The 23,174-nt window shown below is 38.2% G+C and overlaps 1 protein-coding gene across 10 annotated transcripts in view; it reads right to left on the bottom strand.

Moving 5' to 3' along the window:
- The window catches only part of SHANK2 (SH3 and multiple ankyrin repeat domains 2), an 810,144-nt gene that overhangs the window by 39,119 nt on the left and 747,851 nt on the right, over positions 1–23,174 (bottom strand). For 9 of the 10 annotated variants that reach the window (XM_014517615.2, XM_025197122.1, XM_014517581.2 and 6 more), the window contains 2 exons: positions 15,298–15,433; positions 10,441–10,521 (listed from right to left, as the gene is read on the bottom strand). In XM_014517615.2, coding sequence (XP_014373101.1) covers positions 10,441–10,521; positions 15,298–15,433 — 217 coding nt within the window. The remainder of the gene's footprint in view (positions 1–10,440; positions 10,522–15,297; positions 15,434–23,174) is intronic. The other variant, XM_014517726.2, reaches the window with a different exon arrangement.

The raw sequence follows: 23,174 nt of genomic DNA, 5'->3' as shown, positions 1-23,174 counted from the left end.
CTTTCTGAAAACTGATGGGCACGCAGTGACTTTGTTCTTCCTGCCGTGCCAAACCTTTTGTGCATTTAAAAAAACCTAGCTTTTAATATACTGCACACAAGTGCACACAGGCATACACATGGACATGCACACATTTGTTTCACCGTCTTTCTTATGTGCGAGATTGCAAATTCACCTTGGTTTCGCCACTTTTTTTAAGATTAGATAATGTGTATTTTCTTGTCATGGAAAAAGTACTGACTGTTCTTTGTCAAATGGCAAAGGGCATAAAGGCGGTGGTATTATCTACCACCTCCTCAGAATAATTAAGTGCATCTAAGCAGTACTGGTATTAAAGGAATACTCCATTTTATATACATATTTGAAGGCATGTGCGTTCTTTAAATGTATTTGTCAAACCTGTATGTATCCATTCAACAAAAATGTAATATCTTTGATGCAGTCATTTTTATAAACATTGAAAATATATTAAAAAAATATGTTTGGGTTGTTTTTTAGCATAGAGATCAGAAGCTAAGTGGGTACAATTTGGCCAAGCAAAGTACAGTAAACATGAGCCAGTCTTTATCAACTTGTTTGCCTGAAGTTAGGCACCTAAGTAAACAGGTAACATGACCGAGGTATGGAACACCCACCATCCTGTTGTGCTCCTTCCAGATTTTAGTCTCCTCTTAGTGGAAGGAGACTAAAAGATCTTGGCAAAACAAAGGATGAGCAGATGTCTATTTCAACTAACGAACACATGTTGGCGTGAAGGACGGATGGGTATAAACTGGCTGTTGATTAATTCAGACTGGAAATTAGGAGAAGGTGAGCAGAACAGTGAGTTTCTGGAACAGCTTTCTAACAGGACTGGGGTGAAAAAAATACCCCCTAAATCCCCAAGCTATTGTTTAGATGAAACTTGGTCAGGTAATGAAAGTAATTATGATACGGCTGCTTGTAATAGCAGTGAACTTGACTTGATGACCCAGGCCCCTTTCAGTCTTATATTCTTAAGCACCTCTGAAAGTCAGTCCATACTCTTGCAGTGCCTAACAATATATTTACATGACTAATTTTAGTTATCCACCTTTGAATATACTGGCCAAACAAATATGATTTGGTTTACAAAACATAGGATACCAAAGGATAAAATATAGCAAGGCAGACTGAGGTATCACCAGCCTTTTGGTGCATAAAGATAGCTTCAAATCAAAACCCTGGTTTATCAATTCCACCTTAAATATTGAGAGGCAACTTTGAAGTTTGTGACCAACTCTAGTGATAAGAATATAACAAACAATTCAAGCCTCCAAAACACACCATACAAATATGTCAACTTTTAAAAAACCCCAGAAAACTAAGACTGCTTTATGTTTCCTATTTTCATTTCAAAATTAAGCCCAGGTTCATAACTAATAAAAACTCAAAATCATTCCATAGTGAAGAATGTATTACTATGGTTATATTTTAATTTGGAACCAACTTGAGTCAGTTTTGCAAGATGTGTCATGTGGGCACAGTGTAAACAAAACATTTTACATGATCATTCCTGAGATATACCACCAAAAATCAGAGATTTTACTGTAATGAAAATAATATGCAAAAATGTAACTTCAGTGGGCAGTATAAGGAGAACGTAATGTAGAATGTAGTCAAGAAGCATACCTTATTTAAGAATTTAATTATGAAAGTAAAGATAGACCATCCAAAAAAAAAGTTCTCTTTTAAGAAAACTGGATAGAAACACAGAAATCTTTTGGGATAACTCAAGTTACCCTATATCATTATACTGGAAGACTAAGAAAAAGAGAAAATATATCAAATAAACAGTAAAAAAAAGCTTTATTACAAAGAATATCTCAACATAAATCAACACCTCATATCTATAAACATCATTACATGATTCATAAGAAGTGTTTGGCACATACTCACACTGCAGACGAATCTAGGTTTTTTGCTCCCAACCAAGACTTCTGTTCTTTTGGGATTTAAAACATTTTCATCCCAGTGCGTAAAAGGCATATTTGCATATTATGATCATACCATTAAAAGATAATTCAAAGGAAAGCAGAAAGATACTAGTGCTATTTTTGGTATGTTAGACTCTTGTTGCAGGCCCCATTTTCAAACACCAGCTCTTTAACAGTATGTCCAATACCCACACAAAAATACACAGTCATATATATACATTTGCCTGCAGTTCTGAAGCCTTAAAATTCAACCTACCTTGCAAGGAATTTCCTACCTTGCAGGAGGAATGATCATTGTGTAACACTGGTTCCTGTTTAAGAAACAAAAACACAAAGCACAAAATATAATCAAAAAAACACTTTCATCCTGTAAGCTAGGTGGAATTTTAAGGATTGAGAACAAGACGTGGCAATTTGAATGCGTTGTTTGAGAGACAGCATTTGAAAACTGGGGCTCAGTCATCCAAACAAAGAAACAAAATGAGGGTGGGGGTGAAAGGGAATAAGTTGTATTTTCCTTATTTATCTTCCCTAGTAATGCACTCATTCTTCACACCAAGGAATGGAAACCAAACACCCATGAATTATAAAAAATACATTTATTTTGAAGTATGTAAGAAGATAATGAACATGGCTTTAGGAACAATTGAAGAAAAAAAGAGAAATGTCAGGAAAAGTGTTGGGGGGGGATTTTTATTTCATTTTTTTTTTTTAGGGGAGTGGGGGATGAGGGAGATTGCCGTTCATCTCCCTGGCTCCTAAAAAAGAGAGAGAACATATTAAAAAAACGTTGGAAACATTTCTGCTCATGCAACCCTATCAGATTAGATACAACCATGCAATTCTTGGTGTTCATCAAGAACCCCTTGATTCGAATAGGCTAGAAGACATTCAGCTGATAGTAGTCTATTAGAACAACACTCCACTCAAATGCCAAAGTATCCCACTCAAATGGATCCAACCACCATAAAATGCGCTTTCCTTTGAACACTTACACTTCCTTTTCCGGCTTCTCCTATACCATTGCTTTGCTTGGATGGTGAGGAAACCTTCTTCAATTATTGTTCTGCAGCAAAGAAAAACAACTAAGTGCTTGTCACCACAGAGCTACAATCTTAGGAATAATAGATTTAGCTAAGTTTTTAGTAATAAAAGCTCATAATTTGTGGTCATCTCTGACAGTTGCATGCCTATATAGAGATATAAAAGGCTCAGGTCTATCAATACTCTTGCCAGCACTACTGGTGGCCAATTTTTGGTGCCCAACCGGAGAGACATAGGGCACCTAAGTTGTGCAGAATCAGAGTTTCCTATGTACTTTAGACCAACTGCATATACAGATAAGCATCCCAAATTACTTGAAAATGGAAGGCAAAGGCTTTTTCCCCCAAAAAACACTATATTCCAATATTTTCCATTTACAATTTGGACACAGCCCAGTCCAGATTCTATTCTCTTCTACCCTGGTGTGAATCCACAGCAAATTTTTTGGAATTGGACGATTCACACATGGCTGCACTGATGAAGAGGGCAATAAATTGGCCCCATTTCTGTAATTACAAGAACAGAAGCCTAGAAGTTTGAAACCTCTCCATTAAAAAATCATTGCCGCATATCCTTGTGAAGATGGCAACTCAGTTTACTTGTTCTATTGTTTACCAGCTAGCATTTCCAACCTATAATGAAAGTAGGTTACTTACAAGCACATCCTTCAGGGACTCTTCGTTTAACCTGGAGCTGCAGTGCCTTTTTTATTTTTTTTTATCTTCCTGCGTGTATTGTCTGGTAAAGGCCTGGAAAACCTTCTTCCTATTTAAAACTGCTGTTGGTATTGGAAATTATCAAGGATGTTCGAGCTGTGGATTTTGCAGAAGCGGTGCTCTTGGTACACACACTGTAATCCTGCAGATAAATCTCCATCATCATTCCATCATGTTGGAATAAAAAATGGTTTCTGATCCAGGGCTTTCTGTGCACGATTTCTTCAAACAAAGGTAACATTTTAGTTTCAACCTCTGTTTGGCATTCACATTTATTTGCTCTGTGATTTCATTGTTTCAGATGCCATTGGAGTGTGACACCTTTGAAACAATGGATAAAACAGAATGGGATGGAGTGTGGATGTTTGTTGGAGAACAGAGACAATATTTCTTTCGAAAGCCATCAACTGATATTTTTCTACTAAATAAATACAACTACTTAAATGTCAGATGTAAGATACCAGACAGTCATCTGTGACAATGATTGACAGAAATTGTATAAATGTCTAATCTGGTCAATAGTAGGGAGAGTTCTACATTTATATTTGCTATTTATACTTCAATCCATATCAAATCCCAAATACCATTATTAACAAAATAGAGATGTTCTATTAAACATGATACAAAAAATACCCAACTCGTACCTAAAACTGTTTAGCTACTACCAGCCTAATATTTCTTAATCCAAAATGTATTTTTTGTCATTTATTCCATTTCTTGCAAGAATAATTTTTTTTCGGTCTCTCTCCACTCTCTCTCAATTTCTTAAAATCTTTTACACTACTGTTTCTCATACTTGTCTACTCCAGTCAAAACAACATCTTACTGATCTCTGCAGAGACCCCCAAAATATGAAGTTGCTTAGTGAATCAAATTCATTCCTGGCTATAAAAAGATTGAGTATGAAACCTTTAGATCTTATATTCATACTCTTTTGCACCTAGATTATCTATCTTTTCCTGAATAGTTGTATCAAAAAAAAATCCAAACATCAAATAGTCCAAATACAAACTGGGCAAAAAGAAATCGAACAGATTTTCACAAGGCACATATGAATGCCATATTTTTAGAGTTCAAGGTTTTTTTTCCTTATTTTAAGTATAAATTTTGAGCTTCCACTCATACTCGTATGACTTGAAATAGAGTGGGGATGAAAATTATGATGGGAAGCAACATACTGAAGTTCAGCATCAATGATTAGTTAATAAATGAAGTGTTATACTATGACGAACTTTATCTTTTCCAAATACTATATTTTGTGCAACTCTTAGTATATATTATTTTACGTTTAAATTTTTTTAAGATTTTGCATCTTTATTTTCACTTTCTTCATGAAAAAAATTATTCAGCAGTACATAGTACAAGCTTATATAACCTAGCTGTTACTTTGTAATTTATATTGCTCTTAAACAAAGATTGCTGCAACAAAAAGATTTGTTAGATTTCAGGCTGCCACATCTACTCATTCAATAATTCTTAAAAAGCTTAAAAACAAACAAAAGAAAAAACCCAGAAAGGACTTCTTATTAATAAAAAAATCTATTCTGAAAATGTACATTTCAAAATCTCTTCCTCTGAACTGGATATCTGTTGTGAGGAGAAAAGTATCAAAGTAGTTGACCCAATGTTATTGAGGTTTTAGTGATTTGCAGTATGCTATCTACAATAGAAGCTACAATTGTGCCAAGGCAATCCTTCTTTGAAATATTTATGACAAAGTTTTATTATCCAACTGAGATCATGTTTTGAAGTTTCCATTTCAAATGGAAAATTCAATCTCTTCCATGCTTTAGGGTTCTTGGTTGTAGGGCATTTGTGCCCAAAAGCTTGCAGAGAACAATTTGCCAAATGTTTAGTTGGTCTAATAAAAGATACCACATCTACCCAAAGAACCTTGTCTGTCTATTACTTAACTGAAACATTTGGGTATGGTACTAAATGATATGTCTATTGGAATAAAAACAAAAATCAACAGCCTTTTCCTTTGACCTCACCAAAAAAACTACAACCAATAGAAAAACAAAGCTGAAAAACAACACAAAACAGAAACCCACCTGAAACAAATAAAAAAACCAATAAGATTCAATAAATGCCTATGTTCCCTAGGGCACTAAGAAACATGAATTCAATTCTGTTATGCTACAACGTCATTCATATAATAAAAAAATTGTTATACCAAAAATAAATAAAAAAAATAAAACCTCTACCAGAAACACACTAACAAAAGGTTCTCTCATCTGAATGGATAATTTCTAAGTTATCTTGCTCTGAGGAAAGAAAGTACCCATAGCTGGAAGTGCTGCATGCTATTAACAAGATCAACATGAGAAAAAAAAATCTGGATATATTAAAATAAAAAGCAAAAACAAAGAGGAAAAACCCCAGGTAATTACTGTGTTAGCATAAGAAGACAGAAAGAATAGTTCACTACTGAAGGGGAATGTTATCTTCCTTCACTTTCAATTACCTTAATTTCTTCTCCTGATTATGCCATCAATTATTATACTGAAGTACCACTCAAAAACTCAGTGAGGTTTGAGGATTTCCTTTGGGCAAGGTGCTTTGCAAACATACAATGACACAGTCCCTGCCCAAAAGAGCTTACAGTCTAGGAAAGCAAATAACATACAAAGCGAGGGGAAAGAAGAATACAGCCAAATGCAAACAAATATACATCTACATTTTTTGTAAACTGTAATAAAAGGTTGACTATGCCTATCTGCCCCTCCACTTAGCCATCACTATTTGGATGATTGTTTAATAGGCATCACAGCAGATGTGGGTTTCAAGGAGAGATTTGAAGGAAAAGGGGGTAGTGGCCTGATGAATCAGTTCAGGGAGGGCATTCCATGCATACGGGACAGTGTGAAAGATGTTATATTAAAACCTGAAATTGTGTAGAGCAGCATTTCTTCAGGTCAAAGTTCAAGATGTATGTGTGAAGTCCCTATTTTCTGAGACAGGCTGTGTAGTTATGTGAGTAACATTTGGCCATTACACGGGTAAGTGAAATCACTGATGGAGGACTACACTGAATTCTTATCAGTTGCCATTATTTCTCAGTGGCTGCCAGTTAGCACAGTAACTGTGAGGAGATGATATGGAAGGGTTTGGGAAGGAATCTGAGACAGAATAAGGGAAATGGGGGTGGGGATGGAGGAAAGAAGACAAAAGGAAGAAATGGGGAAAATATTTTCAAATGTGTTCTTCTGATTGCGTTAGGTCTTTATGTGTTTGCAATTTATCAGCTAAATAAGTAAAAACATATACAATATTTAATGTACATTTGACACCATAAAATAAACTGGACCATATGCCAACATATACAGTTATGTTATTATCCTTCACTATGGAAAGGTGAGAAACAGGTTAAACAAGAGACAAAATGCTTCCCCTTACCCTTCTTCTTCCGTACTGAAGCTTGGAAATAGAAAGGGAATGAACTGTGAATCAATTCTGAAAGTAAGCCCATTTTAAATGCTAAATCCTTGTCTGATTTTCGAGCAAAAACATTTTTCTGCTGTTCTTAAGAGGTCAGTCTCTCCCTGCCAACTTGGATTTGCATGTACTTTTCAAGCCACTTAGCATTAGCTTCTTGGCATAGCCCAGTTTATTGGGGTTTAGATTTTGACTATGGAAAATTGTTGCACTGTAAGACTTAGATGTCTTGGCTCTATATGAGATTTATTTTTACAAATGTACAAAAATATCCAAAATGGTTACTTTTGATACATTAAAAGGATATAAATTTGGGGAAATTTTCATATCTTTGCTGTTCAAAAGTGGAATAGAATCAAACTCATTTTATATGCCATACTTTGGATTAAATCATTTGAAGGTAAACAATTGAGGTTGCTAAGAAGTAGGCAGGACACTGTGTATTACTATGAAGAACAGAATAACTGAAACTATGGCCATACAAACAGAAATAGAAGAGGTTCAGAGACAGGCAACATAAATGACTGGGAAAAAACTTCTATATGGAGAATTGAAAACACTGAGGTTGCTTAGTTTAGAGAGGAGAAAAGGGGTACACAAAACAAACTGGGACTTCCTTTTTACCTTTTCTTGCAATACATAACATAGGACCATTCCACTAAAGTAAAAGGCCATTACATTTAAAACTGATAAAAGGAAATACATTTGTACACAGCACATAATCAGTCAGTGGAACTATCTGCCGCAAGACATCACTGAGACTATAAGCTTATTGGATTCAGAAGGATTACACGCACACACAGATGAATGAGAACATCCAGACTTTTTTGCTCTGTTTTTTTCTTTTTCCACACATAGTGTTATCCTTATACAAAATATACTGTAAAACATACATTTTGTTTGGATATATACTTAAAAAAATCTATTTAGTTAATATCTACATTAAATAAAAACAAATTGTGGGCATTGTCATTCAATGTTTACCATCTATATATGTACACACATGACCTTGTACTTCAGGATGTAAACCAACCTCTTGTCTGATGGGGAATGAAGAAGAAATTTAACTTATAGGGAGTTTGTTACCCATTATAAGCCTTCTTGTACCAGTCACTCTCCAAAACAACTAGACTAAGAGGCCATGTAGCTGAAATACCAGTCCCCCTGGCTTTGAAAGTGTTTTTGCATCACAGAAGTGATGTCTGCAGTCTTGTAAGGGAAGAAAAAAATGTGTGCTGTGCTCTGGCAGCCTTATATCTTTTTTGGAGGACATTTACCTTTGGAGCAAGCTTCAGCACTGTTCTTCAGACCAGTGCAGTCATGTCAGTCTAAGGTTTGTTTAGCCTTAGTGGGACAAAAAAATAAAGGGAAAATGTAGGTTCCCCCTAACGGTCTTTTCTTTTTAATGAGGATGCAGGTAGAGCTATTACTTCTAATTAGGAGAGTTGCTGATTAGGATGCCAACAACCATAAACACCCTACCAGGTTGAGCCAGTTAGTCTAAATACTATAAATTAAAATATTCAGATACTTAGCTAGTGACTGTGTTCTTTGCTGTTCCAGTGGTGTAGCTAATTTTTATTTCTCTCCTGCTTCAGGAAGGGCTAGGAGTAAGGAATGCTCCCCCTTTAGGAGAGAATGCCTCCAGGCTGCACAATGACAACTTTTTGAGCCAATTACAAGACTGTTCTTTCAGGGCTCCTAAAGGAGTCCTCTCCAGTGCTTCATTGCTAGGAGGATAGTATCTAAAAATGTCAGAAGAACTGTAAAGGAGAAATACAGGGATATCCTCAGGCTTTGAAGTGACTTGATAAAGGGGAAATAGTTGCCTAAATAATCTTTCCTTTAGGTAGTTGTGCATGATGAAACCAGAATAATTGTAAATTAAACAACATTTTAATATTTCATGAAAAAAGCCACAAAAGGAGGTGTATTTTACATTTTTAACCTTAGAAGAGAAATATGGATAATTCACAGACAGTAGAACAACTACAGTGAACTATCTGAGCCTATGACACAAAATAATCAAAAGCAACAAAGTTTTGAGATTTGCACGTCTTTGTTCTTGAATTTTAAATTCCAAGAAATAATATGAATTAATGAGAGTAAAACTTATCATTTTTATTTGATTGCTATACCACACAGAGGTATAACACTCAGGGACCTATTTAGCTTCTCTTTCTTGGTCAAAATTCCCACCGAAAACAAGGTGAGTTTTGAACCATTAAGAAATGGATATGATCGCCCTTTTATGATAACATGAGTGCCTTGAAACTACTGCGTTTGCTTTTTAAAGATGATTATCCACAAGACTGGATTCCTTTCAGCTGACCTTCATCTCAGCTAATATGTAAGGAAAATTATTCTGAAATCTATATAGTTAAATCCATGTAGGATCACAGTAAGAGAAAGAAGTATTCTACGAGATGCTCAGACTCATTACTTTGCAAGTATTCATTTTTATAAGATATCAGATAATAAACACTTTATTCTAGCCAAGGAGTTGTATACATCTCGGCATACATTTACTTTTTGCCTTTTGAAAAAAAATGCTTGTTAGTCTAGCCTACTGAAGTACCGCTTTTCAATGATACAACAAACCCTGTTCTTTTTATCACGCCATGTTATCTTAATCTGAAATTCCCTGAAATACACAACATAGCCCATAGCTGGGATGCTCACATATAAGTCATTTAAAACTAGTAAATTAAAGACTGAATACTCATTATGTTGCATTACCAAAAATTAAAGGAATTAAGATTATATCCAAGCCTAGAACTGAATGGAATATTGACATGTACACCACAGAATCTAATAAGAACAAGTTGAGGTTGAGGGTGTACTGCTTTAACACTGTCAGCTTTTTAACAATGGCTTCTGGCAGCTTACCTTTATCCACTAATGAGAGGCCACAGAAATTTAAAATAAAACAATATTAGATGAACTGAAAGATTCAAAAGCAAGATAATCAAATATGATACAGCAATAATTTTTAGTATGTGCCATAGTTTGATGATGCAAAAAAAATGTATCAACATTCTCTTGCAGAGCAGTTAAGGCACACACACACACACAAAAACCAAAAGAAACCCTCCTTACTACTTTTCATGCAAGTCATGCATATTTTGAACTCTTCAGAGACGCAGCATTCCTAAAACCTTTTCTGTACAAGGTACTCTATATAGGGTGCAATTCATTTAACAAAACAAAACAAAACAAAAAATTCCCCCAACATTTTCTTTACAACCCCATTAGCTCAGCATGCTTGTTAAAAAACACATCCTTACCAAGCTCTTCAAGCTCTGAGGTCATTGACTTAGACCGCAAGGTCAGTGCAGTGGTTGGAGCTCGCTTTGGAGGAGGTGGGGCTTTGCATTAAATAGAAGGATATACAGTATAAGTAAAGATACATCTCCAAAGCACTGTATATTTCCCCTATACATTGTTTGATTTAGACAAAGATTTAATAGCAATTGCATGGAATGTGCATGCCCTTTAAGTTTAAAATAGGGCTCCTATATATTAAATAAAGTAACAAATCTATACACATAATAATTCTTGGGGGGGGGGGGGAAGAGGGGAGATGAAGGACCAAAAACAACATCTCTGAGGGTTTTAATATACTGACTTTCTAATAATTTTTCCTTTAGCATATGTTACTGGATAAAATGGAACACTTATAAAAGGATGCATTAGAAAACTTTCACCTTTAGCATTTCTACAAATAACTCCCACACAGTTGCATCATCACCCTTTCAAGCAGTAGGACAGTGACATGTGTACTTTACACCATGTCCTACATGTCATAGAATCATAGAAAATTAGGGTTGGAAAGGATCTTAGGTAGTCATCTAGTCCTACCCCTTGCTCAAAGAGGACCATACCCAATTAGATCATCCCAGCCAAAGCTTTGGCTAGCCACCTCTTAAAAACCTCTAAGGATGAAGAGTCCACAACCTCTCTGGGTAACCTGTTCCATTGTTTTGCTACCCTCCTAGTGAGAACATTCTTCCTAATATCTAACCTAGCCTTCCCCTGCTGCTCACAATCTCAAGATGTTAAATCAATAAACTATAAATGGGAGTGTACAAGCTTATCTCAATGGTCAGGATAAAGCATGGGGATCCTCTCAAAGTCATAATAGGGAGTCATGCCAAATGCCAAGAGGAAAACCAAAGGGTTCTGGTCACCCAGACTATCTATGAGAACATGAACAATGAAGTATTCTGAAATACCTTGAACTACGATGCTGCCTGAGAAAGGGTGGCAAACCAATCCAGAGGACACACAAAATTCTTGCCATATTCTCTATAGCCACTAGCATTGACATCATCTTATCTAAATTAACTTCAATCACCTCCATGTCATTCAACCCTCTCTCAGCTAGTCACCAGGTGCATCTACATGAGATGCTTTACTGTGCGTTAGACTAATCTAAAGTGCCATAAAGCATCACCGTCAACATGTGTGCAGCAATTAGTGTACAGTAGATTAGTCTAATGCACCGTTTTCTAGTATGTGTAGATACAGGTATTAAAAATCAGCACATTAAACTGATGCACCATTAAACTGAAGTGCACATGTACACATTGCTCTCGGTCAGCCTAGACACCACAAGGCTATGGGAGGTGGGAGAGCTGTCCTGGCTTGGCAAGACACTGTCAATCTCCATGAGGCAGGGAGAGCTATTCAGGCTGGGAGGCAGCTGCCTCCCAGCCTGATGGAGATCAGGATTGGTCTCCACAGGGTAGAGAAGCAGCTGTCCAGTAGTGGGGACAGCTCTCTGCCCTGCAGAGATTGGGACCAGCCCCTGTGCTGCTTGCCAGCCCAAGGCTGCCACCTGGGTGAGCCTGGAGCTCCCTCTAGCTGCTGCAGGGAGGCAGAGCAAGACAGGCGCAGCCCTGGACTGGACCGCTCCAGTCGGGAGCAAATTTGCTCTTGATGGGTGCATGTTCAGATGCGTGCTGGGGTGCAGATCAATGTGCCTGCATTTTCTATGCATTAATTGCATGTGTAGATGAGCCCACAGAAAGCAAAGATATAGCTGTGCTCAGGTTCAGTGCTGTGTATGTAAGTTAAGGAAACAGCAGAGTGGACTGCCTTACTACTTCCCCCTGTAACCATAGGAACGTTTTTAACAAGTGTGAGGACAACAGCTCTGCGGATTTCAAAAAAGAAGCCATATGGTTACCCTGTATAAACATCTGACCTTTTGTCCATCACCAGGAAGAGTTTTGTAGCCCAAAAGTTCCATCTAGGCTCTGGGCCTTTTATACTTTATACTGTGAGCGGCACAAATGTTGATCAGCGTTAGTAATAGCTCGGGTTTGGAGCAGTCATGCTGAATGCCAGCACGGGCCTGGAGGACAAAAGTAAGAATCCCCCTTCCCATCCTGGGCTTCCCTCCTGTACCCTGCACCTTGCCCCCTGAGGCCCCCCACCACCCTGGGGTTACTCCCTGCCTCCCCCCGCCCCCCAGGCCTTCTTTACTTGTGGTTGCCTGCACTGACCCAGGGGAGCAAGCAGGGAAGATTTAGCCTGCCTGTCCAGCCACTGCTGCTGTCCTGCTGCTGCTCTTCAGGCCCAGAGAACAGGGGCCATGGCTGGGCAGGCAGGTTAATCCTTCCCTGCCTAGTCCCCTGGGACAGACAATATGGGCAGCTGCAAGTAAGTGAGGGAGGAGGATGGGGCAGGGATTGAGTGGGGATCTAGGGTGCTGGGGATGGTGGGGGGTGGGCAGTAGGCTTGATCCAGGCCAGCAGGGGTAGGAGGGTGAGTAGGGTGTTTACATGTTTACTGTATATCTTAGAGTGGCTACACCTTAGTGTAACACAAGCTGGGCAGCATGGATCAGAGATAATCCCACCCTGGAGTGGCATAAAGTTTTGAGCTGGCTAAAATGCTTAACACCAGTTTTAGGTTTTATGTGAAGGCAACCGAGGGATTAAGAGCTGCAGGAAGTGCCCTAAATTACCATGTAACATTCTCAAACTGGAGCCATACTTTAGAGGAATCAAAGAAATCCCTAATCTATTGGTGATTCTTAAATTCCCTTGATATCACCTTCCCAATAATCTGGCGCACAACAGGGAAATTACAGACAAACATGATGAAGGTTCCTTAAACAGAGGTCTAATGATATTTTTCTTTTTTGAGGAAAGAACTCATTCTTCCTTTGGAAAATATTAACATTCTGAGCCAACTGTGTTAAATGTACAATTTTACTTAGTTATGGGAAGAGAATACAATCTCTGGCAGCAGATAGAAATGCTATGAGGATTTGGAACATGCCAATACTAAGAGAAAGCAATTCTGCCAAAAATAATGGTATGAAGATAAATAAAGTATTTTTTTCTCCATTTCAGCTACTCTAAATTTGAAACAATATTATGATTAGTAGTATTACTATTTATTGATAATTTATTATTAGATTATTAAGAAGCAGGGTAAATAGCAGTGGTGCTTGAAGAGACAGATTTTTTAATAGTAAATCATGTAATATGAGTGACATTTTTGTACATATTCCTAACTCCAAGACTATTACAGTGCAGGGGAGAGCCACGCCAAATTCTACCACGAAGATTGGGTGGTCCCTATTGTTTAATAGGTAGGAGCACTTCAGACAGATGTCAGCTGTGCAGTACCACCATCTTGTTGAGAGCTGGAAGGTCACAGCCAGGAGCTCGAAATACTGACTGCTACAAGTAGAGATATTAGTGAACATGACAGTAATGTAACTGGGGGAGGAGGGGAAAGTGGGGTTTTGGAGAGGAGCAGTTACCCCAGGTGCTGGAAAGCCCTGCACTGCCCCTGCCACCAGGAGATATACAGCGCAGTGCTGTATTAAGCAGCATATCTAGGGGGTGGGGGAAGAATGGAGAAAGCAGAATGATTGCCCCTTCCCTGAGATACACTCCCCAGGAGCCCTTGTAGCAGTGGGGGAAACCCTGCACTGCCACTGTCCAGCCACAGGAATTGGGCAACGCAGTACAGCACCATACAGTGCATCTGGGAGACAGGAAAGCCAGTGGGACAAGTTCCTCCCTGAATCACTTTGTTCCCTGGACCTCTGAAACGTGACACCCTTGTATGGAAGGTAGCAATCGTCTCTGTTTAATCGAAATTATGAGCAGCCAATAACACCTGCCTGACAAGGTCCTAATGCCACTCTCAGGTGAGCAAACTTTGGTTACCCTTGAGCAAGTGCAATTACGAAGTAAATGAGAGCAGCTCTACTCCCCTTCTTTGGAAAAATAAAAATAAATGTTACAACTCTTAAGGGTGTAGTCTAATCTCAGTACATGGGGTGTCCCACATTAATGTCCATTTAAAGCTAAAGACAGTTAACACAAGTACCTGTACTTTTAAATGAAAACGCCTCTCACTTGGCACCAAGAAACTGCATTCTGAAAGCAATTTTAACAAACTGTTGTTTTTAAAGCTGCACCAAGTTATCCTAAAATGTCTCTTCTCTTACTGAAGCATGCACATCTCCACAGGCAGTATGACAGGGGAGTGTAGCACCCTTTCCGCTCTTCAAGCCCAGGAAGAACCCAACCTTCCAGCTTCAGGCTAGTTTTAAACACTATGCACCTCTAATTGTATTCTTTTCTTAGTGGAATTTTATTCTAAATGTTTTGCTTAATTTTCTTGTATGTAAAGATGATTGGGATGAGGTTTTACAAATGGACCCAATAGTAAAATGCTCAGGTGACTGCAACAGAAACAGAGTCACAGCCAAACCCAAGTGTATTTGAAAATTCTACCCACTGCATACATCATTGTAAACCCTGCAAATACTTTTAGGATGCTCTTGTTAAAAGGTCTGGCTATAAATTCACAGAAGCACATTGGAGAAAGACCTGTGAAGATAAACTTTAACAGTGAACACAACAAGGACGCAGTAACCTTTTTTCTTCACAATTTTACCTAAAAAAAATGAAGCCTGTCTTCTTCATCAGCAAATGTCAAGTACTCTTAAATTAGATAGTAAAATTAGATAGTGAAATGCTGCTTCCCAATTAAAAGGAGGCATATATAATGTGGAAGTAACTGAAATAAATGCAAAATAGTCTCCAGCCTAAATTCTATTCACCTTCCAGCAACACCAGAAAATGTTCAGTTAGCAAAGAAAAAAGATATACCTTTCTTCCTGGCAGTGTCATCTGGATCAAGACTCCTGGTTACTGTAACAACCTTAAGAACTAGATGATTGCCCCCTTGTCGAATCATGTTCACCACCTGCCTGTGGCCAACTTTCACTACATTTTCATTGTTAACCTACAAGGAAAAAAAAAAAGGAGAGAGAGAGAGAGAGAGAGAGACTTTTTAGATCAAATATAGAAAAATCCTATACTGCCAATTTTAAAATTGAAAGGGAGAAGCATAGAAAATTATAGAATTTGAATGGACTTTCTTAGGTTTGCTAATTATTTTCTTATAGAATATCAGCAAATATTTATATTATTTCATTTCTTTAATATGCCCACTAGAATATTTATAAGCATTTCATTTACTTTTAGATCCGGGATCCTTGCAAAGAAATCTGACTTTCAAAGGCACTTTTATTTTATTTCCTATTTGCTTCCCAGCATTCTGCCTTTTCTTTATTACCTCCTCAGGAGTCCAAGGTAATGGAAGCAGCTGTGGTAAGGCTACTACAATCCAAAAGCATTTCCAACATAAAGGAAAAGTTACCTATTGTGGAATCTGTTTCAATGGAACATTGTTTTCATTTAATTTTGTTGGCTTATTTTTTTTCTTAAGGGAAAAACCTAACTTCAAATCATATTTATACATTTATATTGCAGGGCAGCAGCAGAGGATCCTGGATAGAACTAGTGTGAAAGAAGGCATTAGTACAGGGGCAGAACTGGGTAACCCAGTAACGAAGGCACTCCCCTAAGACAGAGTGATCTGGGTTCCAGTCCCTGCTCTCAGTATTATTTCACACAGTGACTACTCAATACAAAATGTATAAAAGCAGTCCCTCAGGTGCCTTCAAGACTGGGCTGAAGATTCTTGGCTTCTTCTTGCTTTCTCTCTGATTTATTGTATTTAGCATTTTTGGCAACTCAACAGAATGACAGAAAGGGCAGATTGTTCTAGTCTACCATATAGCCAGGTGGGTAAGTTACTTTTCTGGAAGGTGGGTTGAATACCCTCAGGCTGAGAAAAGCCTAGAACAGAGGTCTTTTGGTTTCTGAACCACTATGACACTTATGTAAAACAGTGGTGGTCAACCTTTTGGACAGGCATGCTAAAGTTAATTTCCAACCCCTCCCTGAGTGCCACTCTGGTCCCCACCTTCCAGAGGTATATTTGATAGAGTTTGCACCCCGGGGTACCAGAATGGAGGCAGAGGAGCTTGAGTCTCCAGTTACACAGAGCAGAACAGGGAGGCTCAAGCTCCCCTACCTCCGTTCTGGTGCCTCTCTTGACTGAGTACCCAGGGCTTGTGTGCCACATACAGCAGCTGCCTTGCTACTTGTGGTATGTTTGCTACAGTTTGGCCACCCCAGGGGAAAAGGTGGGCACCACTTTTCTTCTCCTGGTGTGTTTTAAAAGAAAGTGATGAGATATTTGTTTGCTAGGGATGAAGTAGGTGCTTACATCAGGAGGTGGTTTCAACCTGTGAATCCTCATCAGGATGCCTACCCAAGCTGCAGTTAGGCACTTGAATTCAAGAAAAAGAGTCAGGGTTCAGAATAGCTCCTCTTTGAATTGTTTTTGCAGTCTGGCATCCATTACATGTTCACCTTCTTCTTCTCTTGTACCATTTGGGGACTTGAGGTCTGTGATTTAGGCACCCAGCTCCAGGTTTGGAAAACTTAGTTATAGCAACACAAACTTTTTGGACCTAGGCCTTACTTTTTTTTTTGAAAAACAACAACTAAATGTTAACTAATATCAGCTACCAAAATGATTTCCCTTGCTAATGGACATTTAGAATAAAAAAGCAAGCTGATGATAGACACAAGTGTATCCTTAGAACTGATTTTTTAAAATTATATTCTCTGGAAGATGGAGACAGGGAATCCTGATATGGGGGCGGGGGGGAAGACACGACAGACTCCCCTCTGCATGTACATTTTTATACCACATCTACATGCAAGTCCTAGTAGAGTCTGCTTGGATACAAGTAGCAGGTCCTAAAAAAACCAAATATAGCAGTGCAGATATCCAACCAGTTTCCAGTTCAGGATAGTAACCTTAAGCTCACACTGCTGGATAGCAAAGAGACAAAAATTTACTAAAAACAGTACTTACAGGAGATGTCACCTACTCAGAATACAAACTAGACACGTGTCATAACATGACAATTTTGATAAATTTATTTTAACACTATAAAATATTGCTTCTTCTGACAGCTAGTTCTGACACACAGAAGATATTTTTGATTTTGCCTTCAAAACAACACAAACTGTGGTTCAAGAACAACAGAACTGCTATTATACAGAATCATACAAAATTAGGGTTGGAAGAGACCTCAGGAGGTCATCTAGTCCAGCCCCCACTCTTTTGTTCAATTTTGTCCAATTTCTAGTCCAATTTCCACCATTATGATAAGCAAAGAGTTATACCACTGAAGTCTGAACTTAAAAATTGTTTTGTACCATACTGGAAATTTTTTTTAAGTGGACAAGATGAACTTGAAGAAACAATTTTAGCTTTGTGAATTTAACATTTTATCAATGAGTAATTATGAACCAGTAGCTTCAAGGGCTGAAATACTGAGGTCAGTAAAAGCAATTGACTGAATGTGGCTCAACTGCTTCCAGCGTACAAGAAAACAAATGGTCCCTGTAGACTGCTATTCTGTCTCTTGACAATGGCCAGCATTATGGCCAGATGCTTCAGAAAAAAAATGCACAGAAACCTTTAGTAAGTATTATGAGACAGCCTCCTTGGGAAAATGTCTTTCAAAACTCTGTCAATTAAAATGAGCCAATGCCCTGAAATGTATTATTTCCAATCTAGGACATATAGGAGTTTGATGGCATCCATGCCCAATCCTCTTTTTAGCCACATTTTTTATCACCCATACCTTGCAATAATGAGTTCCACAGGTTAATTATGGGTAGTATAAAAATGATACAACTATATTTGACCCACCAAGACCTACTAAAGTTGAATCACATGAACATTTATTATGTTTTCTTTTCAGAAGTACCACACCACTAAACTTAAGACAGGGTGGTTTGACAGTGGCTGGCAAGAGCTCAACACGACACACTTTTCAGAATTTGACAATAACCTGGACATTAAATTCAGGACTGACCAACAATAAATCAACCTAGACCTCTCTTACCTGTTTATATATGACTATGTCTAATTCCGTGTGCTACCTGTGTTTATTGCATTATTCTTGTTTAACATTTATAAAGTATTAGAAATAACAAAAAGCAATGGTATTACTAAAATAAATGAAGTTACAGGAACATTAGACTTCTATTAGTGTGAGTAGCAACAACTTCACTACCAAATCTCCAAATAATTATTTGAAATATTAAGTTTCCTATGTGCAGTGCTTCAATCCATGACCCCTCATCCCCCCCCCCCCCAAAATGAACCAAAAATTAAATACAGCAAAATGGAAAAAAATTAGACCAAGTTATAAAAATAAATCAGCTGAAAATAATGTTTACTTTTTATTCAGAATAGCCACCAAACACCTTTAAAAATTATGAAAAGAAAATATCTGACTGCAGTATACAGCAGCATCCATACAGATCTCTTAACCGCCTTCCAAAAGCAAACTCAAACACACAGAAAAAAAGTTTGACCTTTATATACTCCAGGTAACTGGGAATCTCAATCTTAAACTACTCTTAAACACAGCAAAGTTTGAGCAAAGTTATTGTAATCTGGAAGAAAAAAGAAAGAGCAGATGCATTCCAATTTAACAGGCCTCTCTCTCTACAATATGAAAACAAACCTCCCAAGCTTTTCACTATTTAAATGAGGGAAAATGCACTTACTAAAAATAAATACATTTTTTAAAAGAATGGAACAATCATAGTACAAATATTCAAATTACTAGCCAAGTGCTGTGCCCCTAAGCCTGACTGCCTGGACAGAAGCTTTTTCATTTTACAGGAACAAGTATCTGTGTAATATATCTACTGACAACTCATCCCTATAAAGGTGCTGACTAGTAGGGTGGTCTCCCTTCAGTGATGGAAGGAGCAAAGTATTAAACTGAACATTTAAGGCTGAGCTATCATCTATAGTATTTGTGTTCTTTGGAGGACATGACGGAAGGCACATGACAAAATCCACTATAAACTTTTTCCATCTTCCTAGCATCTGGTATTGACTGCTATCTGAGACAAGACATTAGTCCAGCTGGACTACTGGCATGTGATAGGGTAACTCCGGTGTTCCTAAATATCTTTTATAAAATGGAATAAAGTATTACACTTCCTAAGAAGCTCCTACTACTAAACAAATCAACACAGTAACTCCTGCATTACAGAAAACAAATACTGGGCCTGGGCAGGCCAGGCTGCCGTTGCCGCAGGGGCCGGCTTTACTGCCTCCCTGCTGGGCCCAGGCAGGCTGGGCTGTGCCGCTGCTGCCACTGGGGCCGGGGCCAGGGCGGGCCAGGCTGCACTGCCGCCGTGGGGGCCAGGGCAGGCCGGGCTGCGCCACCTCTCCGTGTATACACCGCTGTGGGGAATACACGGGTGCAGTGTATACACAGACTAATTTATGAAAATACAATTTTCCACGGGTTATATGTGGGTGTAGCTTATACCCGTGGGCGGGTTTTATGAGCGAAAATACGGTACATATAATTAGAATCCATAGAATGCATTTTAACTGGAGTTATTTCTTTAAACAGAGTTAGTCAGAACTGATTAGAAAATGTCTCCTAATGTTTTCAGGAAAAAAAAATGCAGAGCTACAATAAATCAACAGCATATTAATCAAACATATGCACATTTTACTATAAAAAGTGATAAATGGCTTATGTAGTGCACCATCTGCTGGCATCACTATATGCAATGATGTTATTTAACTTTTGGAGCAAGAACAAATATATACAAGGCATATATTTTTTAAATGGTCTCAAACACAATCTATAATTGAATGTGTACAATGGGTTTGTTTAAAAGCCACAGATATGACAGTAAAGAGCTGCTGAACCTAAAAGATTTCTGTTACAATAATATAGACATTGACAGGGGATATAAAGGTAATTTGCTTCTGCAAAATGTGTGGAGGGTATGGTGTTTAAACACTGTAGAAACAACCAAGAGGTATCTCACCTCTATTATTACTAAACCAATCAGAGCAACTTTGTAGACTTGTATTGCACATAAAAAAGTAATTAGTGACTGACTTCAAGAGACCAGGATTTCACGACTAATTCTCTGCTGCCTTGCACTTTGTGCAGTCATTTACTCTGATGCAAAATGAATGCAGAGCTGGTGTACAATAGCACCCAGTCAGAACTGTATGCACATACTTTGCCTGGTCTATAAATAACTTAGCAGGGAGAGGACAGCAGAAAAAAAAAAAAAAAATCAGACTTAAAACATTATTCACATGGATGAAGACTGAGTTATTTCCAACAAACCCAGTGATAACTGTGTATTTACTTCTACAGGCTTGAACACAACAAAGATGCAGTGCTATCATTTGAATATTAATACTGCCAATAAAATTGGCAGAGAGTCTTCCCAGTAGTTTTAATTTGATATTATTGCTTTAACACTTCTGCAGGTATAAGTAATTTGGTGATATTGATTCTTTGCATCTATATCAAAGCCTTGGTAATGAATAATCCCAGATGACTACTGCAGCTCTGCAACTTGTTCTCTAAAACCTGACTGAAGAAGGCAATTATTATAATCACTAAAATACTTAAATATATATTTCACCTGTGCCAATTTCTTTAACAATGGCATAGGAAACTCTAGGAGAGGAGATTAAAATGTGGATCTTGGTATTAAATTTAATCATGTTCTCTGCCATATAATAAATATGGCTTTTTCTTGCAGCGTCTCTTGTTGAAAAAAACCCCAACAACATAAAATAGTGATAATTTCATACCCAATGTATTTTGTAGGTTGTGAATTTTGTATAAAAAACCTTAAAGCAACATTCAAGAGGGAGCATATTTTTGTTTATATGAAATAAAATGTAGGATTAATGCTTGTATCTAAAGGTAAATCTTTCAAAATTGCACACTCAGCACATGCAGGTGCCTCAGGGCATGAGACAGGAGAGCTATGGCTTCTGACAATGAGCTGAGAAATCTTTAAAACATACCTATTTTTTCACAGAAATTTGCACTGTGGGCTACGAGACACCACGTCAGCAGCACTGTTATCAGGTATATTAAAGTAATCATAGTAACCTCTCAAATACCAGCATCTACATGAACTACCAGATGAAGTGAACAGACAATATGCCCTCAAGTGCTAACAACACGAAGATGAAACATAGCTGTCCTGGGCAGGAAAAAGTTCTGAAAGATTTTGTGATTCATGAGCAATTATGCTGGCTTGTGGATATTTTAAAGGATAGCTGTATGTTAGTAGGGGTCTTTGGATTTTCTCAAACTTTGGAGGAGTCCAGGTCCCCCAGCAGTCAGGGCTGTCAGGATTAGTGGGAAGGCTGATTTCTGAAAATATTGGCACATAACTGAAGGACTAGATGACAGTGAGATGTTAGGATAAGAAACTTTACATGTCTTTTTGTTTTGTCTTCAAATTTATGGCCAGTTTTTCTTGTATAATTTCTCTCTCCTATATCATAAAGCCTTTTTTTGTTTTGTCTCCTTACTGACTGCCTATAATAAAGAGTGATCTCTGGGCAAATGATATTCCAGGCCAATCCATTTTATGGAAAGGAGGGGGGCCTAAAATTTTATTTCACAACACAAAGAGAATTCACCTATAGCTGGCACAGATTCACCTGCTGCAGCTATGGGGTTTGGTATAAGGGTAGGGAGCTGAGGTTTGTGGGGATAAGGAATTATCCCAAGGCAAACCTTGGTCTCTTCCCCGAGACAAGCAGCAGGAAAAAACTCAAAGCTTTTAGGGAGACCTCATGAATGCGTCTGTGACACTGGTGGTTGAAGTAAAGTACTTTGACAGTTTACAGCACGGGTGGACAAAACGCGGCTCGTGGGCCGGATGCGGCCCACCAGGCCATTCTATTTGGCCTGCAGGGCCCCTAAAAAACTTTAGAAAATTAATGTTTATCTGTCCTGGGCTGCCTGTCATGCAGCCCTTGATGGCTTGCCAAAACTCAGTAAGCGGCCCTCTGCCCAAAATAATTGCCCACCTCTGGTTTACAGCCATAGTGAAGGTCACCTTTTGTGGAAGGTACATAGCCATTGCTGGACAATTCGGCCCTGAAATCCTTGATAACACCAAGGTCTTCATACAAGAGCATTCTCAAGTAATGCTTCTTACTGTCTTTGGTGGATGATAATCTGGCCTGAAGTACCCACTTTATTGTTACTTCTTGGTGAACTACAGAAATGTGGTATATCTGGGCATGACACTTTCAGTCCTTTGGAAATAGAAATGCCCATTAGTACAGGATGCTGTAGCATGTTTCTTCTTCAGCCACACAAGCTACTGCAAGCACATGAAATCTGTCCTCTGATCTTTGCTCTAGCTTGTCACAGAATGCTGAATCAAGTTCTCAAGCTTACATTCCAAAGTATTCTACGGTCTGGGTTCAGGTAGCTAAAAGACCGTCTTAAACTCCAGGAGTAAGACTGTGGTTAATAATATATGGTCTTCTATCACAGTGGAACTTTCTATGCTACAAATAAAGTTTGCCTACGTGGGAGATGGAGCTTTGTCAAGAGCCAGTCTGAGACTGTGGAATGTACGGAACAGGACTCAAAGACCACTATAAACCTTGCTGTCTTCTGCTCTAAGAGCAACATCCATTCCTTTGGCCTTGACTACTTGAATGTAAATACACAGCAACATTTAGATGAAAAAAATAAACCTGCCAAAAACAAAGCAAAACCCTGTCTGGGGAGGATGAA

This window comes from Alligator sinensis, unplaced genomic scaffold (genome assembly GCF_000455745.1).
Source record: "Alligator sinensis unplaced genomic scaffold, ASM45574v1 scaffold442_1, whole genome shotgun sequence".
Classification (NCBI taxonomy): Eukaryota; Metazoa; Chordata; order Crocodylia; family Alligatoridae; genus Alligator; species Alligator sinensis.
This window is presented reverse-complemented; position numbering and strand designations above follow the sequence as displayed.